Genomic DNA, 25,843 nt, shown 5'->3' with positions numbered 1-25,843 from the left:
CTCCCACAAAGACCTGCATCTTCTTTGGCAGCCATATTCTTTTTCCTCTTCCTCCCCCAGGAAAGGCCCTTGTCTTCCAGCCTGGTGCCCTCCTTGTTTGTCCTCTCCATCACGTGACTCTGTCCATATCCTCTGGCCACCACAGGCCTTGTGCATCCCAGGGTCCTGGCCAATACCCAACCATGTCTTTGTTATCACAGGTAAGTGTTTGTTTTGGTCTTGGGGGCCTATAAACTGGCCAGAGATGAACATCAGACCCACACTTTACTACAAAAGCTAGTCCAATCCACTTTAATAACACATAAAAATATTTCTGCTTTGCCATCTGAAACCTTCCACTTCACATACAAGATTTTATGTTAATACATTGGCAAGATTTCTGATTGAAGATCCTGCAGGGTGCAGCTGGAGCCAGGGCCAAAGCATGGACCAGAAAGCGAAGTTGTTTCCTGGACCTTGGAGGCTTTTTGCAGGAATTTCCTGCTACGCTGCGTATTTCTGTCCTTCAGAGAAGTCTTGAAGAGACCGGATTTCCTTCTGTTCTATTGTGTCCCCGTGAACGCCTTTGCAATTGAAAAGGAGGCCACCGAGGGTGGCGGGAAGGGAGTCAGCAGAAGTCACACAAAGTGAGGTGGGTGGCTTTGTGACTGGTTACCGCGCTAATGAGGCCAAGGTCACAGGTTCAGCCCTGAAAAGGCAGGCACTTCAGTCAATTCCCTGCCGGAGAACTGCACCCCTAAACTACTGCGGATTTTCTAGAAATCCAGAGATGTGAGGGTTGGAGGTGTGGGTGGGAAGGGGGATGGTAGCGCGCAGAGGCTGACAGCGCTGAGAGCGCCTCCATCTGGTCCCAGGACAGGCCACCGGTGGGTGGGGGTGCAAGGGGTGCGTGGGGCGCATGGGGAGGTGGCTACGGGGCCAGGCTGACCAGAAGTAAGTGCACAGTCAGAATTTGGTCAGGAATAGTCAGGGTGCCCTGGCTTGGGTCTATCTAGTTCCCCTGGAGGGGCCAGCGCTGTGGCGGAGCAGGTAAAGCTGCTGCCTGCAGTGCCAGCATCCCCTGTGGGTGCTGGTTTGAGTCCGGCTACTCCACTTCTGATCCAGCTCCCTGCGATGTTTTGTGAAAGCAGAGGAAGATGGCCCAAATCCATGGGCCCCTGCACCCACATCGGGGAGACCTGGGTGAAGCTCCTGGCTCCAGACTTCAGTCTGGCCTAGACTCAGTCATTGTGGCCATTTATGGAATGAACCAGCAGATGGAAGATTTTCTGTGTCTCTCCCTCTCTCTGACTTTCAAATAAATAAATAAATATATAATTTAAAGATTCCTGGAAAAAATGGAATTAAAAGACAAGCATATTTGGTGCAAAAACTGTGAAATACTTGCGCAGAATGAATTACATTGTTTTCATGAAATTTTTGGAGACCCGCCCCACCGTGGATATCCAAAGACAGACTGCCAAATCTAGAGAGAGGGCTGTCTGTGGAAGGAGCAGGAAGGAGACGTGACATTTAAGAAAACCACACTGGCCTGCACACACCAGGGGGAAGCCTGCCCTGAGCTGAGACCAGAGGTCATCCAGACTCTGCAGCTAAGGTAAAAAATCTGAGTGTATGTGCACATGCGTGTGGGCATGAGTGTGTGCGAGGGGGCAGGGGGCAGGGGGAGTGCACTTAGTTATATGTACTCTAGGATTTATAAAGGATGTTTATCATCATTCCCGCTTCCTTGAGAGGCAGAAACGAAGTAAAAATTCATAATCATTCCACATTTTCTTTTTACATTAGCAGGAATAAAAAAAGGAATGTTAACCTAAGTCCAAAAAGGTAAGTCTCTAACACCAAAAGAAAGTAGGAACTCTCTCTGTAAATCTCCATTTCAAATTCTAAAACAGACAGCTTCACTGTCCCAAGTTCTGAATGTCAGGTTCCTGCAGCACTGTAGCACTGCACCCTGGATCTTCCTGGGAAATTTCAGGCTGTTCTTAGTACTCTTAAAGAACCTTGGGGCCAGCGCTGTGGCACAGTGGGTTAAAGCCCCAGCCTGCCGCACAGGCACCCTGCTGCTGCTCTTCAGATCCAGCTCTCTGCTATTGTTGCTGTAGGCAGGCATACAAAATAAAACTGGTTAGGTTTGTGAGCCGGAAAGCCACGCCCATGTGACCTCATGACCCTACCTGGCTATACCTGCGTGCCCACTGGCCAATCGGGTTAATTAGCCACCCCCCTTCAGAAGTGGATTAAAACCCTGGTGCCCCCTTCCCTTTCTTCTTTTTGGCCCTTTGCCATTGTGGGCCCTGCGGCCCTGTGCCTGCAGTGCATATGGCCTCTGGGTCACCTGCTCCATGCTTCCTGGCCTGCATGCTCCTCCACATGGCTGGCTCCTGGTACTCACTATGAATCCAGATTTCCCTCTTTTACATAGGGCCCTCACTCTACTACGCACTTCTCCCATTGAATAAAAAGCTTAAAACGTATCGTGCTGCCTCGTTCATTTATGCCAGTATTCAGAATTCTCTGAGTATTAGGCAAGAACCCACACAGGCTTACTAATACTGCGAACTTATTAATAAGCACACACTGATATCATATCGTATGGCACCGCAAACTCCGATGTCACTATGGCCTGTGAAAGCAGTGGAAGATGGCCCAAGTCCTTGGACCCCTGCACTTGCATGGGAGACCCGGAAGTTCCTGGCTTCCTATCAGCTCAACTCTGGCCATTGTGGTCATTTGGGGAGTGAACCAGCGGAAGGAAGACCTCTATCTCTCTGGCTCTACCTCTCTCTCTGTCTTTCAAATAAATAAAATAATTCTTCAGGGCCGGCGCCGTGGCTCACTAGGCTAATCCTCCGCCTGCGGCGCCGGCACCCCAGGTTCTAGTCCTGGTCAGGGTGCCAGATTCTGTCCTGGTTGCTCCTCTTACAGTCCAGCTCTCTGTTGTGGCCTGGGAAGGCAGTGGAGGATGGCCCAAGTGCTCGGGCCCTGCACCTGCATGGGAGACCAGGAGGAAGCACCTGGCTCCTGGCTTCAGATCGGTGCAGCGCGCTGGCCGTAGCAGCCATTTGGGGGGTGAACCAACGGAAGGAAGACCTTTCTCTCTGTCTCTCTCTCTTTCACTGTCTAACTCTGCCTGTCAAAAATAAAATAATTCTTCAAAAGGAGAATTTTCTGACAGGATGACAAGTGTGCTACCTGCTTATCCTACAAGAATACCGTCCAGGGGGATGGGTAGCACCAGCTGCACCAAAACTTTCACTCCTGACCAATTTAACTTCTGCAGCAAGAGGCCAGGGAAGAATGGATGTGTTTAAGTAAAGAACACTGATGCCGACCAGACCATGTGGACACAGACTCGAGTCCAAACATAACAAACCCACCAAAGGACCACAGCCAGGAGCTCTTTTATGGTTTATGATGGAACAACTCACACAAACAAAAGAATACATGTGGCTCCCATGCAAATTCCAGAGTGTCCTAATAAAGCCAACACCTCCGAACCCATGTAGGCCGGCAGACAGCTGGACCAACTGGGTTTTCAAACTTTTCAAAAACTTGGAGTGGACATTCTCCTAGCAGTTACAATGCCCACAGCCCTCGGTTTGATCCCTGCCTCAGGCTTCTGAATCCACCTTCCGGTTAATGCAGACACTGGCAGGCACCAGGTGGTAACAGAGTTCCCACCACCCACCTGGATGCTGTTCCTGACTCCTGGCTTCATTCCCCACCTGGCCTTGGCCTGCTGCAGATCTGTAGATATGAGCTTGCTCACTCTCTGCTTCTCACATTTTTTTTTAAAGATTTATTTATTTAAAAGTGAGAGTTACAGAGAGAGAGGAGAGCTATAGAAAGAGAGGTCTCCCATCTGCTGGTTCACTCCCCAATTGGCCGCAACAGCCGGAGCTGTACAGATTCAAAGCCAGGAGCCAGGATCTTCCTTTTTCCAGGTCTCCCATGCAGATGCAGGGGCCCCAGGTCTTGGGCCATCTTCTACTGCATTCCCAGGCCATAGCAGAGAGCTGGATGGGGAGTGGAGCAGCCGGGTCTTGAACCAGCGCCCATATGGGATGCCAGTGCTCCAGGCCAGGGCGTTAACCCACTGCACCACAGCGCCGGCCCCCATTTTTTTTAATTAAAAAGTGGCTATTAAAAAATATTTTCTAAAATAATGCATTAGTTTGTTAATCTACCTGGTGGGGAGGGGAACCAAACGAAAACAGGTGATATAACCTGTGTTCACCAAAAGAGTTATCAGGTGGATTAAATCTCTGATCTCCAGTGAACCACACAGCAGGTTTAGACAGAATTAAGTCCAGGTGAGTCACACAGTAGGTTCAGGCCAAAGGGGTCACAGAAAGGAAAAATCACACTCTAAACAGGAAGATTTGATTCCTTCCCTGAAGGTCACAGAGCTCGGCCCACAGGAAACACTCAACAAATATCTGACCCAGGGCAGCGCTGCGGTGCAGCAGGTAAAGCAGCCAGCTGCTCTGCCAGCATCCCCTTTGGGCGCCGGATCCATCTCAGCTGCTCCACTCCCGATCCAGCTCCCAGTGGATGGAAGCTCTCTCTGTCTCTCCCTCTCACACTGTAACCTTTTTTTAATTTTTTTTAAGATTTCATTTATTTATTTGAGAGGTAGTGTTACAGAGTGAAAAACAGGGAGAAAGGTCTTCCCTCTGCTGGTTCACTCCCCAAATGGCTGCAACAGCCAGAGCTGCACCAATACGAAGCCAGGAGCCAGGAGCTTCTTCCAGGTCTCCCACGCAGGTGCAGGGGCCCAAGGACTTGGGCCATCTTCCACTGCTTTCCCAGGCCACAGCAGAGAGCCGGATCGGAAGAGGAGCAGCCAGGACTAGAACCAGTGCCTACATGGGAGGCCAGCGCCACAGGCAAAGGATTAACCCACTGCACCACAGCACTGGCCCCGCTGTAACTTTTTCAAATAAATAAGTCTTTTAAAAAATTTTTGAGCCAAAAATATGTGAAATTCAGGCCAACACTCAGTCGCCTTCTACATAAAATAGGATAAGGCCCTGTCTACCCCAGCCATGCATGGAAGGTCCAAAATAAGAATCCCGAAGCCCTTTATGCGCTGCGAAGAGCAGTATGATCTAAAGGAACGTCATTTTATATGGGATTTCAGATTTTTTTTTGATGGACAGGATTTTGTGCAATTGCTTTGGGGCGGGAATGGCATTAGCTGGCGGCTTTAACTCACCAGGGTTTGAATTTCACTTCAGGAGCTCCTGCTGCTGTTCCTTCTCTTTCATCTGAAATCATTTCCACACGAGAGGCCTGGCCACTGAGCCCCTATGAGCTGCGGTGGAAATCAGGCTCCCTGCATATGGAAAGTATGCCTGTGTCACCGTGCCAGGCACACTGAAGTCTTAAAGGGTCTCAGCCTTGTCTTGGGCCCAGCTGCAAGCGTACAGCTGGAGGCGAGGGGCGAAGCGGGGCCACCACCTCCCGTGCTCTGTGGAAAAGCCCATTTTCTTCCATTTTTCTTTACAAACATTTGCTTAGTCTCTTGCTAAGAGAACAGCACCGAATCTAAGCACTGGGATGTCAGAGAAGGCTTTCTCGAAGCAGTGCCGACCTGTGTGTAGGTGTGTTCTATCATTTCCACCAGTTTTTCAAAAACACTGAACACCGACCCCAGCCCCCGGAATCGTTTTGGAGGACCCCAAGGTCGAGTACTGCTGGTTTCAGCCCTGGATCAATGCGACATGTCAACAGGGTCTCCGGCTCGCCGTATTTCTTTCCCAGTACCCCTGACCACAGCCCCTCTCCCAGAAAAATGCCCGTGAAAGGGCAACATTTTATCCCATGACTTAATTAAGGCGGATCCAGCCGGCAGAGTTCATCCGACAAGAGCCAGAAAGGGGCCAGGCGACTCTGCCAGCCTACTCCCGCTGGGGGTGGGCCAAGTTCCTGACCTCCACTATCGCACTTAGACCAGCTGGCAGGGCCGGCTTCGTCTGCACACTTCCCAGATGAAGGAGCCTGGGAGTTCAGCGAGGTGGGCCGAGTTGGCCTAAAGACAAAGCAGCAGAAGGGAGGAAGCTGGAGCTCAAACCCAGGCTGTGCAGCACAGCGTCACTGCTTTGCTGTTCCTACCTGAAGTAAATGAAAAGCTTACAAGATTGAAATGGTTCTTTACCTTTTATACAGAAAGCTTAATTTTACATTCTTTAAGGTAACTTTTTAGAGGAAATCTGCTGTCTATATGCTTTAATTGTATCACTGTTAAAAAAAAGATTCCAAAAATAGGAGGATAATCCCCCTACTAGAGCCTGTGTCCAATTTTTCATTCAGGCAACATGATAATCTGAGAGCATTCCCATCCACGTCTCCTCTTGGATACTCCACGGTTCTCAGATAACGTCCTCGGAGTGACCAGAACCCACACAAGTCTTTGGGACAACATCTCCCCGTTCTGTGGGACAAGCTCAGGCCAGGGCTATTTCAGAGAACCTTGAGAGGAGCATAGGAAGAGCGCTGTGGCGTGGCAGGTAAAGCTGCCACCTGCAGTGCCGTCATCTCATATGGGCGCTGGTTCCAGTCACCACTGCTCCAACCAATCCAGCTCTCTGCTAAGGCCTGGGAAAGCAATGGAGGATGGCACAAGTCCTTGGGCCCCTGCACCTGCATGGGAGACCTGGAAGAAGCTCCTGGCTTCGGATCAGCCCAGCTCTGACCATTGCGGCCATTTGGGGAGTAAACCAGCCGATGAAGACCTCTCTCTGCTTCTGCCTCTCTCCAACTCTGCCTTTCAAATAAATAAATAAACCTTAAAAAAAAAAGAGGAGCATTAGGATTCCACGGCCCTTACTGCCAGGCAAGATCAAGTGAAGCCTACTCTGCCAGTCTGCTCCAACAACAATAAAGACATTGCTGGAGGACAAATCTGGGGACCCGGCAGGAAAGGCTGCAAACCCTGAAATGGGCATCTTAACCACTGTTTGCTCATGCAAGCACTTTAATTTTGAAAGCAACCACCCGAGTGGACATGACGCTAGCTCCCGGAGACTGGGTTCTGCCAGCTGTTGGAGGAGGCTAAGTGGGCCTTCCGACTTCTCCAGGCTCAGAACAAAGCCAAGACAACATTCTTGCCCTTCAACCACCTAGGACCCAGGAGAAAAAGATTAAAAGGGAGACACCTGCCCACCTGAGGAACCACACACAGAGTGAATACTCAGCTGGAGCACTGGGTCAAAGTAATATCTATAAAACCAAGTGGAATCTATAATACTGGGGCCAGCGTTGTGGTGCAACAGGTTAAGGCGCAGCCTGGGACAACGGCGTCCCACAAGAGTGTGGGTTTGAGTTTCAGCTGCTCCACTTCCCATCCAGTTACTTGCTAATGCACCTGGGAAAGCAAGGGATGACAGCCCAAGGACTTGGGCCCCTGCAACCACATAAAGAGACTTGCATGGCGTTCCAAGCTCCTGGCTACCACCTGGCCCAGCCCTACAGTTGCAGCCATTTGGGGAGTGAACCAGCAAATGGAAGCTCGCTTGCTCTCTCCCCCTCTCTCTCTGCAACTCTCAAATAAATAAGCCTTTAAAAAAGAAAATAAAGTGTCCAATACTCATTCACCTTGAAGAAGAATTCATCTATAGACCTAAAACACACGCACAAAAAAAAAAAAAAAAAAACCTGCCACAAGGGATGAAGAGTGGCCAACACACGCACGTGTATACAGCGTAGCTGAGGTCTAACAGGACAGCTTCTAACTGGAAGACATTTATATGTTTAGACAGTGCTTCCAGCAGCTAAGGCAAGATCCGTATCTGCCTAAGTGTCACTCACCAAATTGAGAAAACGTGGTTCCAATTTAAAACTCCCAGAGACAAATCTTTGCCCGAACCGTCTTGACAGTAAGAATCCCCCACCACAGAGAAATTTCCCTGGATTTTTTAGTTTATAGAACATGCTTATTCGTGAAGAAATCCCTTTTTCTCCCTTCAGAATACATTAACTCTCGAAGACAATCCACATGCTGTGGAAGCTCTTGGCCGGCTCACTTCTCCGAAGCAATACTGTTGACATTCAGCTTCCTGCAGGAGAGAGGGGTTCAGTAGGGGTGTAGGGGGCACAGTAGCAGCTTCTGACCTTGAACCCCTGACGCTGGCAGAATTCTACTCCTACTTCTGGATACAGCTGGAGAGACTGATTTGTTCTGTCGCGTACAGGCAGCCGACAACTCTATTAGCAGGGTCTAACCGCCAAGTGCAAATGAATCCACCTTCATCAAAAGCTCAAAGAGGAGTACAGAGACATTTTAACTGCGTGGGTATTGTGGGCACTACTTGTGTGTTATTATTTTAGCTGATTTCCAACAAGTCTCTGCAGGAGAGAGAGGAAATGAACGGTGGACACTCGCCTTAGCCAGAGAAGGGTGGGGAGGGGGCACCGCCATGCCAGCCCGCTGCAGGCAAGAGTTAGTGACCCTAACCAATGTCGAGCAGGGAAAAAAAAAATGCAAAAATGAAGAGCAGCAAATGACGTCCCACGCGGCAGAGTACCCGAGGCTGCATCTGATCGTGCGTTAACATCCCGACATTGGGAGTGTGTGCAGAAGACAGGATCAGGATCCTCAGTGAAAGGGAAGCATCTCTCAGTTCCTCTTTTCCCTGCTAAACCCAGACATCTGATCTTTAATCCGCGGGAGGAGAGGGCCGGCAACTCTCCTGACTACCTACTCGGTACCTGGCACACGAGGTCTCATCTCACACGGTGGCTTCCAGGAGTTCCCCGGGACCCCTGGGGGAGGCTCCGTCTGTGCTGGGTGACCTGCTTTGCTCCCGCCACTGCAGACACCCACACTGCTGCAGACTCCGAGCCACAGCAAGGCTCAGAAGATCAAGGGACCAGTCGCAGCAGCCTTTTTAACTTTGGGAAAACCCAATGCTCACTTCACTCAAACGTCGCAAAGTGGTGCCATGACCCTTTAGCTCTTGGCTCACCAATTCAAAGAGCCACATCACATACAGCCCTGACGCTGCCCACGGCATGATTCTGTGTCTAGTTCCTTTCCAGGTCCCCCCCCAAGCGGAAGACAGTTCTGGCAGGGAGTCTGGGCAAGATTACTACAACATCCAGCCTTTGTCCCTTCTTTCGCTCCGTCTTCTCGTGGAATGAGACACCGGGCCTCGGAGATGGAGTGCTTCAGCCTATGCGGGACTGGAGACCTCTCTACTCAGCAGGTCTCCGCCGGGCCTCAGGTCAGCTTCATCTAGCCCTGGCATCTCCATTTCAAAGATGAAGAAACGGGGGTTCAAAGAAAGAAAAGCAGGGTCCCTCCCTCAGAGAGGAGAGGGGCAAACTGAACCCCAACCCAGGCTTCCTGCCTTGGTGGACATACTGGGCTCCTGGGAGGGAACCGGGCAGAACACAAGGAACCAAGATTCACTGCCCTAATTAAGCGCTGTGAATGCAAACACACAAGCACATCCGGCTCTGGGCTGCAGTACCCCCTTAAGTAAAGCAGGGAGGAAGGTGACACTGGTGACATCCAACGTTGCCTTTCAGCTCTGAAACTGTCTGAAACCGCAGGAGGACACAATCGTGAGCGGGTGCGGCAAATGTACACGTCTACATCGTTTGTATGAATACACGGATGACACATATCATACTTATGACATGCTACAGTTAAACGTCACCTCCCACCACGCATTTTGTCCCAGCGCCTATGTTTTGCAGATCCCAAATCAGGGAGGGATAAGGGTCAACATTCCAGATCCCAGGAGGCCGGCTGGCATCTCTCCCAGGACCTAAGGCAGAGAATGACAAGGAAGCGCAGGGTCCCGTCCTGGACACACCCCCCTCGTTCAATTCCTTGGGGGAGAGAGCTAAGGAGAAGCGGCAGGGCCAGGCTGCGGTGGCCAGGGCCTGGCGCCAGCCGCGCGGGCTCCAGTCTGGGGCCCCCAAGGTGCCCAGTGGGCAACGCACGCCCACGCTCGGACCAAGCCTGGCTCCCAGCCCACGTGGGAGAGCTGGCTGGCGCGTCCCGAGCCGGCAACCCCGGAAACGTGCAGCAGCAACTTGGCTCGTCTGCCCCAACGCACGTGGCCCGGCGCGGGGCGGAAACGCGCGCCGCCTCCGCGCCCTGCCCGCCCCCTCGGCCGCCGGCGCTAGGACCCCGCCCGCCACGCGCGCTCCCTCCCGCCGCGGCGCCCCCGGCCGCCCCCGCCGCCTACCTGGCGAAGCAGTAGTCGCAGTGGTTGCCCCGCTCGTTGACTGTGAGCACGTAGGCGTAGGCCGGGCAGGAGAAGAGCAAGTCCCCGACCTGGAAGGACCGCAGGGCCCGCAGCCCCCGGCCCTTGCCCGGGCTGCAGAAGCGCTCCAGGCCGCCGTGGCCCTCGGCCCGCATGGTGGCAGCGAGGCGCGCGGCTGCGCTGGGCTGGGCGGGCGCGCAGGGGCGCGGCGGCGGCTCCCCCCCGAGCTGTTATTGGAGCCGCGTCACCCCGAGCCGCGGGGGGCGGGCTGGGACGCCGCCCGCTCCCCGGAAGGGACGGCGCCCCGCCCGGGCCTCGCGCGCCCCCGCGGGGAGGGGGGCGGCCGCGCGGCCCCGCCCCGCGCACGCGGGACCCCCCCCCCCCGGCGGCGGCCCCGCACGCACTCGCTCCCGCTTCCGGTGTGGCGGCCACAAAGAGCCGCGGCGCGAGCGACTCAGCCGGGTGGCGCGGGGCGTGGGCGCGGCGGGCCGTGCCTGGCCGCGGGGCCGGACGGGGTGGTCGCCCCCTGCCCCGCCCCGCCCCGGGTCTGGGCCGGGGTGGTCGCCCACGCTGCCGGGGGTCTGGGCCGGACCGTGCGTGGCCCGGCGCAGGGCGTCACCCGCCCTTGGGCCGGGGGAGGGGGCGAGGCCGTGTCCCGAGCTGGGGTCCCCGGGTCCGTGTCGCAGACCCTTGAGGGGGGAGCACGCTCGCGAAGTTCGCGGCGCTGAGGGCGAAGGGCTGTGGCTTCCTGAGGCGCTCAGGTGAACCTCGGCGGCCCTCGGCCCCAGAGCGGAAGTGGCCTCCGCGGAGGGACGGAGCGGCGTTGGCCCGCCCAGCTCCCTGGTCGCTGCACCCCAGGAGCCCCGCGCGGGGAGCCCGAGACACCTGGTCTTCAAGGAACTTGAGCTCTTGCCGCTGGAATTGGCCGTGATTTTCACGGGTTTGACTGCGTCCCCACTGTGAGCTCAGAAAAGTCGATAATCAGGTAATGAATCACCTGGAATTGAAAGCGTCGACAGCGCCCCCCCACCACCACACACACACCCCACACGCTATTTTTCATATGAGAAAGAATATAATGTGGGTCCCAGGTGGCAATAAGGGCTGCGATGGATGCGCATGCAGACTCCAATAAAGTAGGAAGGGATCATTGAACAGAAACCCTTTCCTTCAAATATCTCGAACTGTGTGGTCCCTGGGAATCCAGGGCTGGCTTAGTAAAGGGAGGGGAATGATACAGACTAAGTCGAGAGCTCAGTGGGAGTTTCGGCACTTTAGTAAAACTCCTTATGGTTGGGCCAAGTGGGCATGCCTGAGCCCTCATGATTATGGTTTCATGTATGCATTTTAAGAAGCATTGACTAGGGCTAGGCACTGCCATCGAAAGGTGGAGGAGAGGTAGCCCTGGGTTCTTGATTGGACAGTCAACACCAACGACGATTGTCATCAGTTACTAACTTTGTGGGTAGGCAGTTGCTCTAAGTCGCTAAGCACCTTATCTAATCCTTAGAACAGCTGGGTGAGTTTGGTGTTACCTCCCACATTTGCAATGCTAGGAAACCAAGACTCAAGTCCCTGACACAGTACATTGCAGACTTTGATTATCAGGGCCCATGCCCCTGATCGCTATGTGCTTTTGCAAACCCAGGTCCCTGGGGTAAGTGTTCCTAGGTGGTTTGTCCAAAATGTTCTGTGGGAGCACAGGCAGTGAATGACAAATAGAGCCTGGGGAAGAGCAAGGCAGAAGCCACCTGCAAGCTACATGCATGCGGAGCCTGAATGATGGACAGGATTTTGCAAGTGGCTGAGGGAAGAGAGGCTTCCCGGCAGGGACAGCCACATACAAGGACAGAGGACCTGCAAGGACAGAGGATGGTTTGAGTCCTCTGAGCAGCTCTTACAAGAGCGTGGGTCCTGAAAGAGAGGACAGGAGGTGAGGCAAGGACCGTGGAAGGCCATCTTGTCCAGAGGTGAGATTCATCCCAGAGGCCGAGGGAAAGCCACTGGCAGTGTCCAAGCAGAGGGGCGTCACGCTCAGCCCAGTGGTTTAGACTGAGTTTTTCTGGCAGCACTGCAGATGGATGGAAAGAGGAGAGGTTGAACCCAGGACCACCAGTTAAGGGAGCATTTGCTGTTTTCAAAATAAAGGGTGGAGAAAGCTGGACTCGAGGCAGTGGCTTCAGGAAAAGAGGCAAAGATGTCAAGAGTCATTCCAGCCGGTGCCGTGGCTCAACAGGCTAATCCTCCGCCTAGGTTCTAGTCCCGTTCGGGGCGCCGGATTCTGTCCTGGTTGCCACTCTTCCAGGCCAGCTCTCTGCTGTGGCCAGGGAGTGCAGTGGAGGATGGCCCTTGGAGGGTGAACCAATGGCAAAAGGCAGACCTTTCTCTCTGTCTCTCTCTCTCACTGTCCACTCTGCCTGTCAAAAAGTTAAAAAAAAAAAAAAAAGGGTCATTCCAGCTTCTTGCTTAGGCATGGAGTGTCTCTACGTGGGGAGATGTGAGGCCAGCGTACACTGCATTGTGCTGCCTTTTGGCTTTAGCCCGATCAGCTTTCCAGACTTGCAGCTTTCCAGACTTGAGGTAGCAGCGCTACCCCAGAAGTTTTGGAATGGAACAGGCATTTTCCTACTGATAAGGAAGGCGAGGCCCCTGATGTTTGGTGCTTTGCCTCACAACACAGAACTAGCAGGAGAGTCCATGACATGGAATGAATTTATTCAGCGTTTAGGTATGTATGCCGTGCTCACTGTGTTCCAGGAACAGTATTAAGGGCTGATGATGCTATGGAAACATCCCTGCCTTCACAGCCTTGTGTGCTATGGGGAGGATGCAGAGGTTTAATGAGACCCTCCCACAAATAAATGCAAGCTCTCGGTGGTCTCGAATACCAAGGCAGTGCTTAGGGGATTCAACCGAGTCTGGGAGAGGAAGAACACTTGACCTAAGATCCAAAGGATGCGTAAAGCTTAACCAAGAGAGGTGAGGAGGGACAGGCATTCTAAGCAGAAGGCACGGCATGCGCAGAGTTCCACTGGTTGGAAGAAACAGGTGTGACCTGGATGAAAGACTGAAAGAGTGACTGGAGGGGAGCTGGAAAGAGAGTGTGGCTCCGGGGGATGTTGGGAAGTAAGCAGGTCTTCTCAGCCAGGCTGCTGGAGTTGACCCTGAGCAATGAAGCTTCTGCCAGCTCCAGGCCACCATATGAGATGAGCTTTGCTCCAGTAGCATGACCTATATTGATTCTGACAATTGCTTTTCGATAATATATGTAAAGGGGAGAATTAGAAGTTTCTGAACATCTGCTTGCCTAGGGAAATCTTGAATACTTTTTTGAAGTTTATAGCTTTTTTTTTTTTTTTTACATTCTGATTTCAACTCTAACCAGTAAGAAAATGAAAAGACTGACAGACTTGTAATGCAGTAGACAATATACTGCCTCAGAGATGAACTGTGCGAAGTGATCTACTTGTTTCATTTTCTGTAATTGTAAGTCATGGTTTTTTGGGGGAATACTGGAACGATAGTGCGGTGACAGACTTGTTTTCTCAGGTGCACGGTGGCTGCAGCAGGCTTATCCCTGTGGGTGGAGGTGACAGTGACTTGAGAACACTGGAAAAGAAACAGCCTCATTTCGGAAAAATGCCCGTGCTGAACTTTAGTAACCCGAGCTGGGGGAAATGGTCCGTGAGGCAAGAGCCACGAATGTGGGAGCTTAAGTTACGACGAAAACTGTGTTTAAAATAAACGGCCGAGGGATGGCCACGAGCCAGCAGGGGCCAGCCGATGACAGCGCTCTTCATGAAGCTCATGCTTGTCACTCTGCCACTCTGCATTCTCACATTCCGTGAAAGAAGGCCTCGAGCTGCAGGGCCCAGCCGCCTGCCACACTGCCGTGGCTCGGCAGGGTTCGAGTTTGGAAGGAGGTTTTTGGGTACCTTTTGCGTCCCTGAAGCTCAGGAGAACGTTACAAAGATGAAGACCCCCAGTGCGGAATTTCTCTAACCTACAGGTTGATCTGATTCATGAGTAAAATATCCTTCCAGGGACAGGTTGGCACGTGAAAGAAAGAGCTGAGGCCTAGGGAAATAAAGCCTTAGCAAAGGAGGTGAGCATGGACAAGGGTCCTGTACCCTGTACCGCCATACCTGTGCATCCAGTTCATCGATCAAGTGCCTGTAATGAAACAGACCCCTTGTAGATGAAAAGACCAGCACGCACATAGACAGTTGTGAAGCAGCTGAGTAATGACAACCGTCAACACGGGGTTCCAGTCCCCGCAGCCTGTAAATGTTACCCTCCAGGGCTTGAAAAGGTCTTAGAGATACTTGTGCTAAATTAAGGAGCTCCAGCTAGCAAGGCGAGCCTAGATTATCCAGGTGAGCCCTCAGCGCAGTCACAAGTGTCCTTATGAGGAGAGGCAGAAGGAGATTTGACACTGACAGAGGAGGAGGCAGAGATCAGAGTGATGTGGCAATAAACCAAGGAATGTAGCAGTTCCCAGGAGCTGGAGGAGGCCAGGAGTGGATTTTTCCCTGGCGCCTGTGGAGGGATGCAGCCCTGCTAATGCCTTGCTTGTAGCCCAAGGATTCTTATCTCAGGCTCCTGGCCTCCAGAACTGGCAGAGAAAAAATGTCTGTTGTTGGAGCCAGCCCATATGTGGTAGTTTGTCACGGCAACTGGAAACTAATGCAGATTACCCCTGATAAAATTTTAATAGAGAGCTGAACAAAGTGCAACAGAAGGGCGTCAGGGAGGGTCTGACATTTTAACTTCTACAAGAGAGCATAAAGATCAGCTGAGGGAAATGGGTTCCTTGAATGGGTTTCAGACACTCATGGTGCAAATTATGGGGTTAGGAGAGACTTTGATCTACGATGCTACTTCAAAGAGTTTATGGGAAATGGAATTAAAACGATGAATTTTTAGGCATCTAAAAGCCTAGTGGTTAAGATGTCTGCATCGCACATCAGAGTGTTGGGTTCAGTACCTAACTCCAGCTTCTTGCTAATTTCAATCCTGGGAGGCAGCATAGATGGCTCAAGTAATTGGATCCCTCCCACCCAACTGGGAGGCCTGGATTGAGTTCCTGGCTTCTGGCTTTGGCCCAGCCTAGTTTTAGCCATTGCAGACATTTGTAGAATGAACCAGCTGATAGAATCACATGCATGCTGTCTCAAATAAATACTTTTTAAAAAAGGTAAATTTATATTGATGTACAAATTTTTTTGAAATCTACAGTTTCTTCATAATATGCATAAGACCACTGCATGGATTTTTAAAAAAAATTTTTTAACATTTATATTAATTTGAAAGGCAGAATTATAGACAGAGAAGGAGAGACACAGAGAGAGATCTTCCATCCACTGGTTCACTCCTGAAATGGCTGCAGTGGCCCCAGGCTGAGTCAGGCCAAAGTTAGGAGCCAGGAGCTTTGGTCTCCCACATGGGTGCAGGGGCCCAAGACCTTGGGCCATCTGCTGCTGCTTTCCCAAGTGCTTTAGCAGGGAGCTGCATCAGAAGTGGAGCAGCTGGGACTTTCACTGATACCCGAAAGGGATGCTAGGACTGCAGGCGGTGGCTTAAACCTCTATGCCACAATGCTGGCTCCCTGCAACAAAATGAATTTGTCTTTTAATTCTATTTTTCATTAACTTTTTGACATACCCTTGTATATTTATATAGCTCCCACTGTGTACCAGGTGCACCTCTTAGTGCATATTTAATCCTAGTGGCATTTTCTAGATGAGGATGCTGAATGATAGAAGTTAAACCACTTGTCCAAGCCAAGTCCGACTGTCTGGCAGTGAGTCCCTGCCCTGGGCCACTGCACTGTGCTGCAGCTCTGGCCAGAGCTACAGCCCTAGGTAAAGGGTGTCAGGGCGAAGGTGGCTGGACAGGAGTGAGCCCCATCCTGAAGATCATAGGCATAGGAGTTCCATGGCACCATGGCACTCTGCAGGCGCTGTGGAGCCAGAGGAGAATTTTGACTGACATGATCAGATTTTTCTATGCAAGGGTCATTTTCATGACTGAATAGAGAGTAAATTAGTAGGGGCTTGGGGCGTGGAGGAGAGAGAGAGAGAGAACTGGAGTTGATGCAGTAGACGGTCTGGAGGAGGGAGGTTGCTGGCATGAACAAGCGCCAGGAAAGTAGTGATGGGGAGGATGGATATGGACGTGAAAAGCTTTTCCTGAGCAGCACCTGTGACTGGAGGGGGAGAGGAGAGAGGAGAAGGGGACCGTGAGCCCTACAGGACAAGGACAACTGGCACTGCCTCCACTCAGCCCCGCCCTCCCGCCCTGTTCATTGCTTCTCACCACAGGCCCGTGCCTGTTCCACAAACAACGTCTTGCTGTTGCATCTTTCACCGTGTATTGTTCAGTCTCCTTTCCTTTCCGTTCTCATGTGTTTGGCCGTTAAGGCCTCCTGCCTGGATTATCCTCAGTAGGGCAGGGGACATTTGGAGAAACCAGTCGAGGATGGTGCGTGCGGCTCCATGCTTCCTGTCACGCCCCATCCTTTCCTTCTGGTCAGTCAGCAGCATTGACCTGGGGAGATGATATTGCAGAAGAACAAAGAAAAGATTCAGGCTTCAAAAGCCTAGGGGTTGGAGTTGCAAAATCCTCAAGTTTCAGAGCACTCTGGCTCCAACCGTGGCAGATTCACGATGGTGTGCAAGTGGAGACTCACTGGACCCAGGAAACTAGAGTAAAGGGAGAATCGGAAGGCAGGCCAGAGAGAAGTTGGGCCAACTTTTCTGAGACAAGGGCATAGATCATAGTCTGTTTCCAGATTGAACTCTGGGGTAACATCACTTAAACTCTCCCTGGGCCTGAGAGGATTCAGAGCCAAGATAACCCATGTCTGGTCTCACATAGGCCCCAGAGGCCTCTGTGTAGTGGAATCAGTTGTTTGGGAGATGGGAGAAACCTTTCAGGAGGCAGCAGGAGCCTTTGAGTGGGCAAGTGAGCTGTCAGCCGTGATGGGAATGTGTGCCACTCCCCACTCTCCCAAATCCCTATGCTGGAATCCTCATCTGGCAGGCCTTGTTTTAAAAGGTGGGGTCTTGGGGCAGGATCTTTAGATGGCAGGGTGGAGCTCTCAGGAATGGGATTAGTGTCCTGAGGGGGCTGACCTGCCCCTCCCATCCCGGAAGGACCCAGTGAGAAGGGGCTGTGTATGAGCCCTCCATTCAGAGAAGGAATAAATCGTTCTAGGTAGTGAATCCATGCAGAGCTTAAATTCATCAGTATCTTTGCTGATCAGCATCTTTATTCCAAGGTCGCTACAAACAAGGCCAGGGTGTTGCTGTTGTGTTAGAGGGGGTATGTTGTTAGGTGACTGCTCAGGGGATTGTGTGTGTTGCCTGGGGGTGTCTGTGGATCTCCATGGCCACAGGCACCTGGGAATGCTCTGCTGTCTGGCAAGCCCAGGTGCGGACCTGAACAGAAATAAACCTTTGCTAGCAGACCGACGCGCTGCAAGCGCAAACACCTGAATGCATAATACACTGTGTGAGCTGCAGCCCTTCAGCTGCATTGCAGCAGTTCTGCCGGGGCAGAGTAACCCCAGAGGGAGCAACTAGATGTGGGCGGGGGTTAGGGAAGGCAGAGAAGCCGTCCATAATAAATTCTGAGGGTCAGGTTGATCGATTCTTAAACCACCAGCCATGTCTTCTTGTATTGGGGAGAAATTGGGGGGGGGGGGGGTTGGCACGTAAGCTGATTTTTGTCCTGATTTATACACTACAATAGTGCTGACTAAATACGAACAATTGCATAAAAAAAGGCAACGAAGACCCAAGGGAAGACCCGATTACTAACAGGTTTGGTCCTGATCTAGACTTGGGAGCTTTTGAAATTTTATCTCTGGAAACTATCATTACTTTTGTTCTGTCTTGCAAAAAAGAAAGCACTGAACACAACACAGTTCCTGAGTCTTGCAGATTTCTCTTTTGTTGAGAACTATTAATAGCTTTCTTATTTTTATTTTTGGGGAGGCAGTGTCATCTAGTGGCTGGAAGGTGGGGGCTGGGTACAGAATTTGACTTTACTGCCAAAGGCTCATGACCACAAGTAACACCCAGGATGCCAGATTTTCATTACTTTCTACCCTGTAAAATTCCCACCAGTGTTATGCAGAGAAGTGTCAGAGAAAGAAGAGGTGAGCTGTGATATTGCAAGCTTTCAAGCTATATTGTACCTGATTTAATCTTGCAGTGTGGTGTATTTCTCCTATCAGAGGAGAAAAATGCAGAAGAAAAAAGTTGACAACTGAGAGTTGAAGAAGAATCCATGCAAAAAATGAACATGGCCAAATATCAATTTTTGCAAAAGCTAAATGTGGTCGAAAGTTGTCATCTTCAGTAGGAGCCGTTGCAACACTTTTAAATACATCATCGGATTAGTTCTCTTTCCTGACAACACTTAAACCAGAAAAAAGGGATTTCTCACTGGCTTGATAACAAATGGATCTATACAGCATTATGTTTAAATGCAGCTAATTTAAGACCTAAGTAATTGTTGGAATGGCCATACCAGCCTGAACACAGCCTGAGCTCCTGCGATCTTGGAAGCTAAGCAGGGTCGTGCCTGGTTAGTTCTTTGGTGGGAGACATGAGTGATTGAAGTTTGGAAAACCTGGGAAGAAGGATTTTTAAGGTCATTTTAAAGATTTATTTATTTGAAAGGCAGAGTTATAGAGATGGGGGGAGAGAGAGAGAGAGATATCTTTCATCTGCTGGTTCACTCCCCAGATGGTCTTAATGACCAGCTGAAGTCAGATCATTTTAGTTTTAATATTTTATTATTTAAATTAACCAGAAAATCGCCTTTGCCCCACCAAATAATGTTAGACCTCATTCATATACTTGAATCCTCTGAACCATTTCTCGACAGCTGTCTGAGTGCTTGACTGCTTTTTTGGGGTACCTGGGGTGTTTTCCTATACAGCCTAGAAGAATGGTGCCAGTGCCCACTGAAGTGTTCACCCATCTGCAGCAAAATGAGAAAAAACACAATCTACCACTTGTGTTTGTAAAGCTAAGCCAACTAAAAGGACTTACAATTTTTTTTTTAATTCGGACATTTTTAAGGTTAGACTGGCTTTTCTTTTTAAACAGTGGAGACTGTCCATCATATTCTCTTTCATGTTCTTAACCAAATAAAAATTGTCAACCCTCTATGGATACCATCCCTCTCAAAAATATATTTGTCTATGGCATTTAGAGGCATGAATGTTATGAATGGCATTACGGTGTCATAACAGAGACTCTGAAATTATTCCTTAGCACAGATCATTGAGTCTTCAGATACATTTATGCTAACTGTTCAGAATCAGGACATGTTGATTTCTTTTAGGTCTCAGTCATGGATACTAGTGCACATCTTCACCACTTGATACATCAGATTGTTGAGGATTAAGAAAGGTAAGGCCACATGCCATTGCATAGAAATTGTTGTTTCCTTAAAGACATGTTGAAATTTTCTGTGCACACTACACTTTGATTATTTTTGGAAAAGAGAATCGGCATTTTTGGTATCAGTCTTATTAACACTACAAAGTATTTAACCAAGTATTTGCTGACATAGTTTTATTAAATCTTATTTTTTTCTTTGATAGTAAGTGATTTATTTATGTTACCCAGGGTACTAAGGAAACAAACTAAGAAAAAATTTACAAGGAAGGCCACTGATTTTATTGCTCTATAAGCTGTATGTATTAATTTTATAAAGTTTAGGGAACATATATAAACCCAGTAATTATGTGTAAAGTTTTTGTTGTAGATCCTTCTATGCTTTTTTAAGCATGTGTAAATATTTTACAACAAAATGGAATTATATTGTATGTGCTGTTTTATAATCTTGTTTTTCAACTTAAAAAATAACATTGTAAATCTTTTTCCATGGCATTAAATATTTTTCTACCTCATCCTAATGGCTTCATATTGTGATATTCTTTTATGTACTATCATCTATTTAATGCCTTGGTGTTGGATCCTATTGATGTCTGATTTTTCTTCTGTTATTATATTGAAATGAGCATCTTTGTCAACTTAAATCTTTATTTGCATTCTTGAATAATTTGCTAGGCTGAATCCCAAAAGTAGAATTGCTGGTAAAGCATATAGAAATTTGTAAGATGATACTTTGCATGGAACTGATATAAAATGTATATATTTATTTATTTGGTTATTTACTTATTATAATGTTTGCAACCCATAAAGAAGATAGGAAAAATAATTTAACTCATTTCCTATAACTCCCTGCATTTCACTTAATTTCCAAAAAGTTTCACCATAGCTCATCTGAGACAGTTTGGATAAAATCATCACATTTGGATAAAGGGATCCAACTATCATCTAGTCCAAAAGCTTTCTTCCATAGTTGAGGAAATTGGTGCTGAAATCACTATGTGTTCTGTCCACAGTCATGACTAACAAGGAGCAGTTATCCAGTCTTATACTCGGGTGCTCTCTTATCCTCTCAAGATGCTCTGGAAAGTTCAAGTTTGTTAGCTATCCAGGTAGCACTTGAGAATACAGGTGCAAAATTAAATGGAGCCAGCGCCATGGCTCAACAGGCTAATCCTCTGCCTGCGGCGCCGGCACACGGGTTTCTAGTCCCGTTCGGGGCGCTCGATTCTGTCCCGGTTGCCCCTCTTCCAGGCCAGCTCTCTGCTATGGCCCGGGAGTGCAGTAGAGGATGGCCCAAGTGTTTGGGCCCTGCACTCGCATGGGAGACCAGGAGAAGCACCTGGCTCCTGGCTTCGGATCAGCGCGGTGCACTGGCCGCAGCGCGCCGGCTGTGGCAGCTATTGGAGAGTGAACCAACGCAAAAGGAAGACCTTTCTGTCTCTCTCTCACTGTCCACTCTGCCTGTCAAAAAATAAAAAGAAAAAAAAAATAAATGGACTCTCACATCTGTTTCACTGTTAATTTTGTTGTTACTGTGATTAATAAGGTAGAATGTCTAAAAATCATTTTGTGATTAAAATGCTTAGTCCAAATAAGCACCAAATGTTTGGTTTATTATCTGTTATTTTATACCAATGGCTCCCAAGTGTCATGTAATTCCATTCAATGCTGCTTATATGTTTTTATTTGTTAGAAATGGAAATAGCCTTTCTGACTAAATCAGGCATATTCATTGTAAAAATAATAATAAAAGTAAAAATGTGAAATGTCAAGTGAAAAACCATGTAATTCCACCAACCAAAGATTGCTACATAACTTTTTGCTATGTATCTGTGTCATCTTTTATAGGCATAAGTGCTTTATGTAATCTACCCACATATCTATCAAAAGAGATCATGTAAAATTTCATACTATCCCATAATCTGCTTTTTCCCACATGTCAGGGACACCTTTTAATGTCAGTGAATATGGAACCATACCATAATTTGTAAGGGCTACATGAGTTTTTGTTGTACTGTCAATTATCATTTGTTTAACCAGCCGCTGGCTTACGGTCATGAGGATTGTTTGGGAGTTTTTAACTAGTCCAAACAATGCTGAAATAATCTTTAAAACAGTGTTTAAATATCTCAAACTACTTTCCTTTTGGAAAATATTACAGATAACATTATTTCGTGGAGGTTCACAGTATATATTTCTGTAATAAACAGATATACTGAACACCTACCAATGATGCTGGGTTTTGGGGATTCATATTTTAATGACTCTAAAAATTCTTACAGTTAGGAAACTTTTAAAATTTTGCTCAATGTAGATTTCCAGACCTTTTTTTTTTTTTTTTATCATGGAACCACCTCGTTTTAAGGCCAAATAGCTACTAATATTTCACTAGTCTTACCTAGAAGAGAATTTCAATACTACTACTATATATCAATCTTGTTAATAACTACTAATTAAGTACCTGTACTTACCTGTTATTTTTCTGCAAACTCTGCACACATCTTAGGAATTATTTAAAGGAAAGATATGTTTTGGATATTTCCAAAGAATACATCTTTGATATAAATTGCCACATTAACTTCCCAAGTAAGTAGTATTTTGGTTTGGCTATTTTGGTGGGCACACTGGAGTTTTTTATGTAAATGATGTTCATGTTGTAACAATAAAAGGGCCACATGGACACTAAAAGAGGATGTGGGATATAGTTTTTGACGTGTTGGTGGATTCTTGGGGGCTGCAAAGCTGTGAACTCCCAGAGAGAAAGAGAATAGACTGAGGAGGAAGGAATCAAAGGGAGAGAGGAAATTATTAAGAAGCATTAAGGAGGGAGGTTATGAAGACTATACAGTAACATGGAAAATAATTAATGGGAAGTATGTTCTCAAAAAAGGTCACAGAATCCTATTTGTAATCTATAAAATCCAAGAAGAAAAAAAATCCAGGAAACACAATAAAATAATAGCGTTTGGATTGGGTCCTTTTTCCCCCTTTTCTCTAATTACCGTTTTCATTTTATTTTTAAAATCTATCATAAAATTGAAAAGAAGAGACATACTAAAGGATCAGACAAAATTAGGAGAAGAGAGGCTTATGGAGGAGGAGGAAGATCGTGGTTGAGTCGCACAAAGGCGACAAATAGATGAAAGTGAGTAGGGATGGGAGAGAGAAGGTTCAGTTGGCCTGGAGGAGATCATTAATGGCTCAAGTGCTGTGAAGTGGACAAAAGCCAGTCTGTAGTGGGGTCAGATGAGAGAGCCAGAGAAGAATAATTTTTTAAGGACCTAGGATCATAATAATTCACTTAGAGGTTCCCCCCAGCCACTCTTACTTTAGTTCTGGTTTTATCATGTTGGGATTTTGCCTATATCAGTTTTTTTTTTCCTCCAGAAGCTGATAAATGAAAACCTTAAAAAAGAAATCCTATGAGTAAGTTTCTTTGCCCTTATTTTTGAACTGAAAAATAAAGAAATGATAAATTCTCTTTCTGAGCTATTCTATGTGCTAGAAATGCTACCATATAGAAATCTTCTTAATATCCTCTGTGCATGCCGTTTTAAAACAGAAGAACTTGGTCGCCCAAGGTCATTTCAGATGCCTTTTTTCCTAAGTGATTTGTGTATATTTTATCCATAAAAGACAAATTATTATGAAAGGATATGAAATATAGGTTTAAGAAACTCAAAGAACAAAGTGCATTCTTTGCTCTTTGAATTTCTTAAAATTAAGTTCTTAAGACTCCTGCTGCTTACCTTCAAACAAGCCACCTTGAAACTGCTCTATGAAACCTGGGTAAAGGACGAACCAAAGAGTTTCACTTATTTAAAAAAAGCACATGGGAGTGGGAGGGAGAACATTCCAGTCTTCTAGTATCCATACTTATTAGCTAAATTGGATGCCTGCGGTGGGTCTCTTGGGAGCACACAGTAGCAGCCTCTCTCTAGTGCAACTCAGCCAGAAGCATTTATTCCCTAGTAATTAAGGCCAAGGGTACAACCACTGATGCGAATGGAAGCAATTATGTGGATTATTCAGCTCCCTCAACATTGCTCAGGAGTTTGTATGTTTGTGGTTTTCTGATTGCTTCGAATCCCTATACTGCTCCCTCTGTTCTCCAGGGTACCATAGGTCTAACCCTTGATAATGACAATAGCTAATACCAAAGTAGCACTTAACTCTATGCCATGCCCTGGTTTAGCCACTTTACATGTGAGTATTTCAAAAAGTTCATGGAAATGGAATCTGAAGCTAGACTAATTTTGGTGCATAGTTTTTTTTTTTTTTTTTTTTTCATAAGAAGACTTTCCCATGAGTTTTTTAAAAAACTCTCATGTTGTCATAATCCATCCATTCCAAATCCTAGGCAGGATAGGTGTTAAGTCCTAGGTCCTCAGAAGCAGCGGTTCCAGTGCAGACTTGTCCCTGAGGTGACCCCAGGAGAGCCCACTAATGGACTGGGAGAAGCAGGACAGCAACAGGGAGGCAGTCAGGAAAGGGTTTGTCTCAGGCCAAAGTCCTTCCGGGCAGCGTTATCCCACAGGGTGACTGTGGGGTGTGGCCTGGGAACAGGAACGAGGCTTCCATTCTGCTGCACAGTCACTGGCTGACAGCTTCCATGGGTGGTGAGGAAGGGGTGTGTGTGTCTTGTGACAGAGAGAGAGAGAGCGATCTGTGGAAGGAAAGTGTCAGGTGCAGAAATAGCAACACAATTTGTGACAGGTAGATGATGTTATTTATCTCCATGTGACAGTCAAGGCCACTGAGTCTTGCCCAAGATCTCAAAGCTCATAAGTGGCATAGCTAGGATTTGAAGCCCTACAGTTTGGGGGCCAGCGCTGTGGTGTAGTAGCCTAACCCTCTGCATGTAGCACTGGCATCCCATATGGGTGCTGGTTCTAGTCTCAGGCTGCTCCTCTTCTGATCTAGCTTCCTGCTTATGGTCTGGGAAAGCAGCGGAAAATGACCCAAGCGCTTGGGCCCCTGCACCTGTGTGGGAGACCTGGAAGAAGCTCCGGTCTTTGAATCGGCCCAGCTCTGGCCATTGCAGCCACTGGGGAGTAAACCAGCGGATGGAAGACCTTTCTCTAATTCTACCTCTCAAATAAATAAGATCTACTTTTTTTTTTTTTTTTAAAGAAACCCTACAGTTTGATTCCAAAGGCCCTGTGCTTAACAACATGCCATGTTGGGTAAGATCATATCTTTATAGGGTACTGTGATACTATCAATACCACAGCAGTTTTTACACTTAGCACAAACTATTTTGAAGATACTCAGTTTCTGAAAATGCTGAAAGTATGGCTGGGATAAAACCATTCATGTCTTGTTGGACTGAATTTCAGCTACCCAAGCCCCCAAACCTAAGGCAGGCTCAGAGAGCAGACTAAAAATTAGACAACTGGTGTACTTCGAAGAATAACACACTCTAACTGATGGAATCCACACGGTAGGGTAGAATTTTGTAAAACATGATTCCACAAGTCTTTCATTAACAAGCTGTGTTTATACAGATCCTATTTTAACATTGAGATTACATCAGTTTAAAATGCTGACTTGATTCTCTATATACACATTATCTTTTTAATCCCTCCCTTTTTACTTTAGTGTTTTAGTTTTAGTTGGTGTAACCCTATAGGTTGGGTCCCTGCCACCCACATGGGAGACCTGGACTGAGTTCCTGGCTCCCAGCTTCAGTCTAGCCCAGCCCTGGCCTTTGCAGTCCTTTGAGGGAGTGAAACAGTGGGTGGTGAGTTCTCTCTCTGTCTTTATTTTAAAATAAATACAGGGAGTATGCATAATGCGTGTCTGTTTCTGCTAGGTAAAGAGAGGGAAAACTGTATGGTGTGAGATGACCTCTTAAGTAATTTCCTCAAGGGGGACCAGGAGAGAAACAAGTGTTTGCTCACCTGCATGGGAAAACCAGGCAGAACCTTACAACCTCAGGGAAGATAACGCAAGGGCAAGAAGGAGGGGCTAACCAGAGCTAGAGCATTTTAAGGGGGAGTCTTAGGTGTAGACATCATTCAGTGTTCCTCCTGTATGCTTTAGGTAAAGGGGGACAGTACCCCTCTTTTGCATAAGTGGGGGTGATGCTCTGTGAGTACCTAGCACCGGATCTGCTACGTGAATCATGACTGTGGAGGAGGGGAGATTGAGGAAGGGAAAAGCTTGAATGCTTGCAAAAGATTTTGCAGTCCTAGATAGTGA

General features: G+C 48.1%; 1 protein-coding gene and 1 long non-coding RNA gene across 2 annotated transcripts in view; one reads left to right on the top strand and one right to left on the bottom strand.

Moving 5' to 3' along the window:
• SMYD2 (SET and MYND domain containing 2) overlaps positions 1-10,410 on the bottom strand; it is a 52,686-nt gene extending 42,276 nt beyond the window's left edge. The window contains exon 1 of the mRNA XM_062210341.1: positions 10,206-10,410. Within this exon, the coding sequence (XP_062066325.1) occupies positions 10,206-10,378 (173 nt within the window). The 5' untranslated portion in view covers positions 10,379-10,410. The remainder of the gene's footprint in view (positions 1-10,205) is intronic.
• A 586-nt stretch (positions 10,411-10,996) lies between these two features.
• LOC133773734 (uncharacterized) overlaps positions 10,997-25,843 on the top strand; it is a 35,956-nt gene continuing 21,109 nt past the window's right edge. Inside the window, exons 1-2 of the long non-coding RNA XR_009867964.1 lie at positions 10,997-11,208; positions 19,584-19,651. This is a non-coding gene — a long non-coding RNA (uncharacterized LOC133773734). The remainder of the gene's footprint in view (positions 11,209-19,583; positions 19,652-25,843) is intronic.

This window comes from Lepus europaeus, chromosome 14 (assembly GCF_033115175.1).
Source record: "Lepus europaeus isolate LE1 chromosome 14, mLepTim1.pri, whole genome shotgun sequence".
Classification (NCBI taxonomy): domain Eukaryota; kingdom Metazoa; phylum Chordata; class Mammalia; order Lagomorpha; family Leporidae; genus Lepus; species Lepus europaeus.
This window is presented reverse-complemented; position numbering and strand designations above follow the sequence as displayed.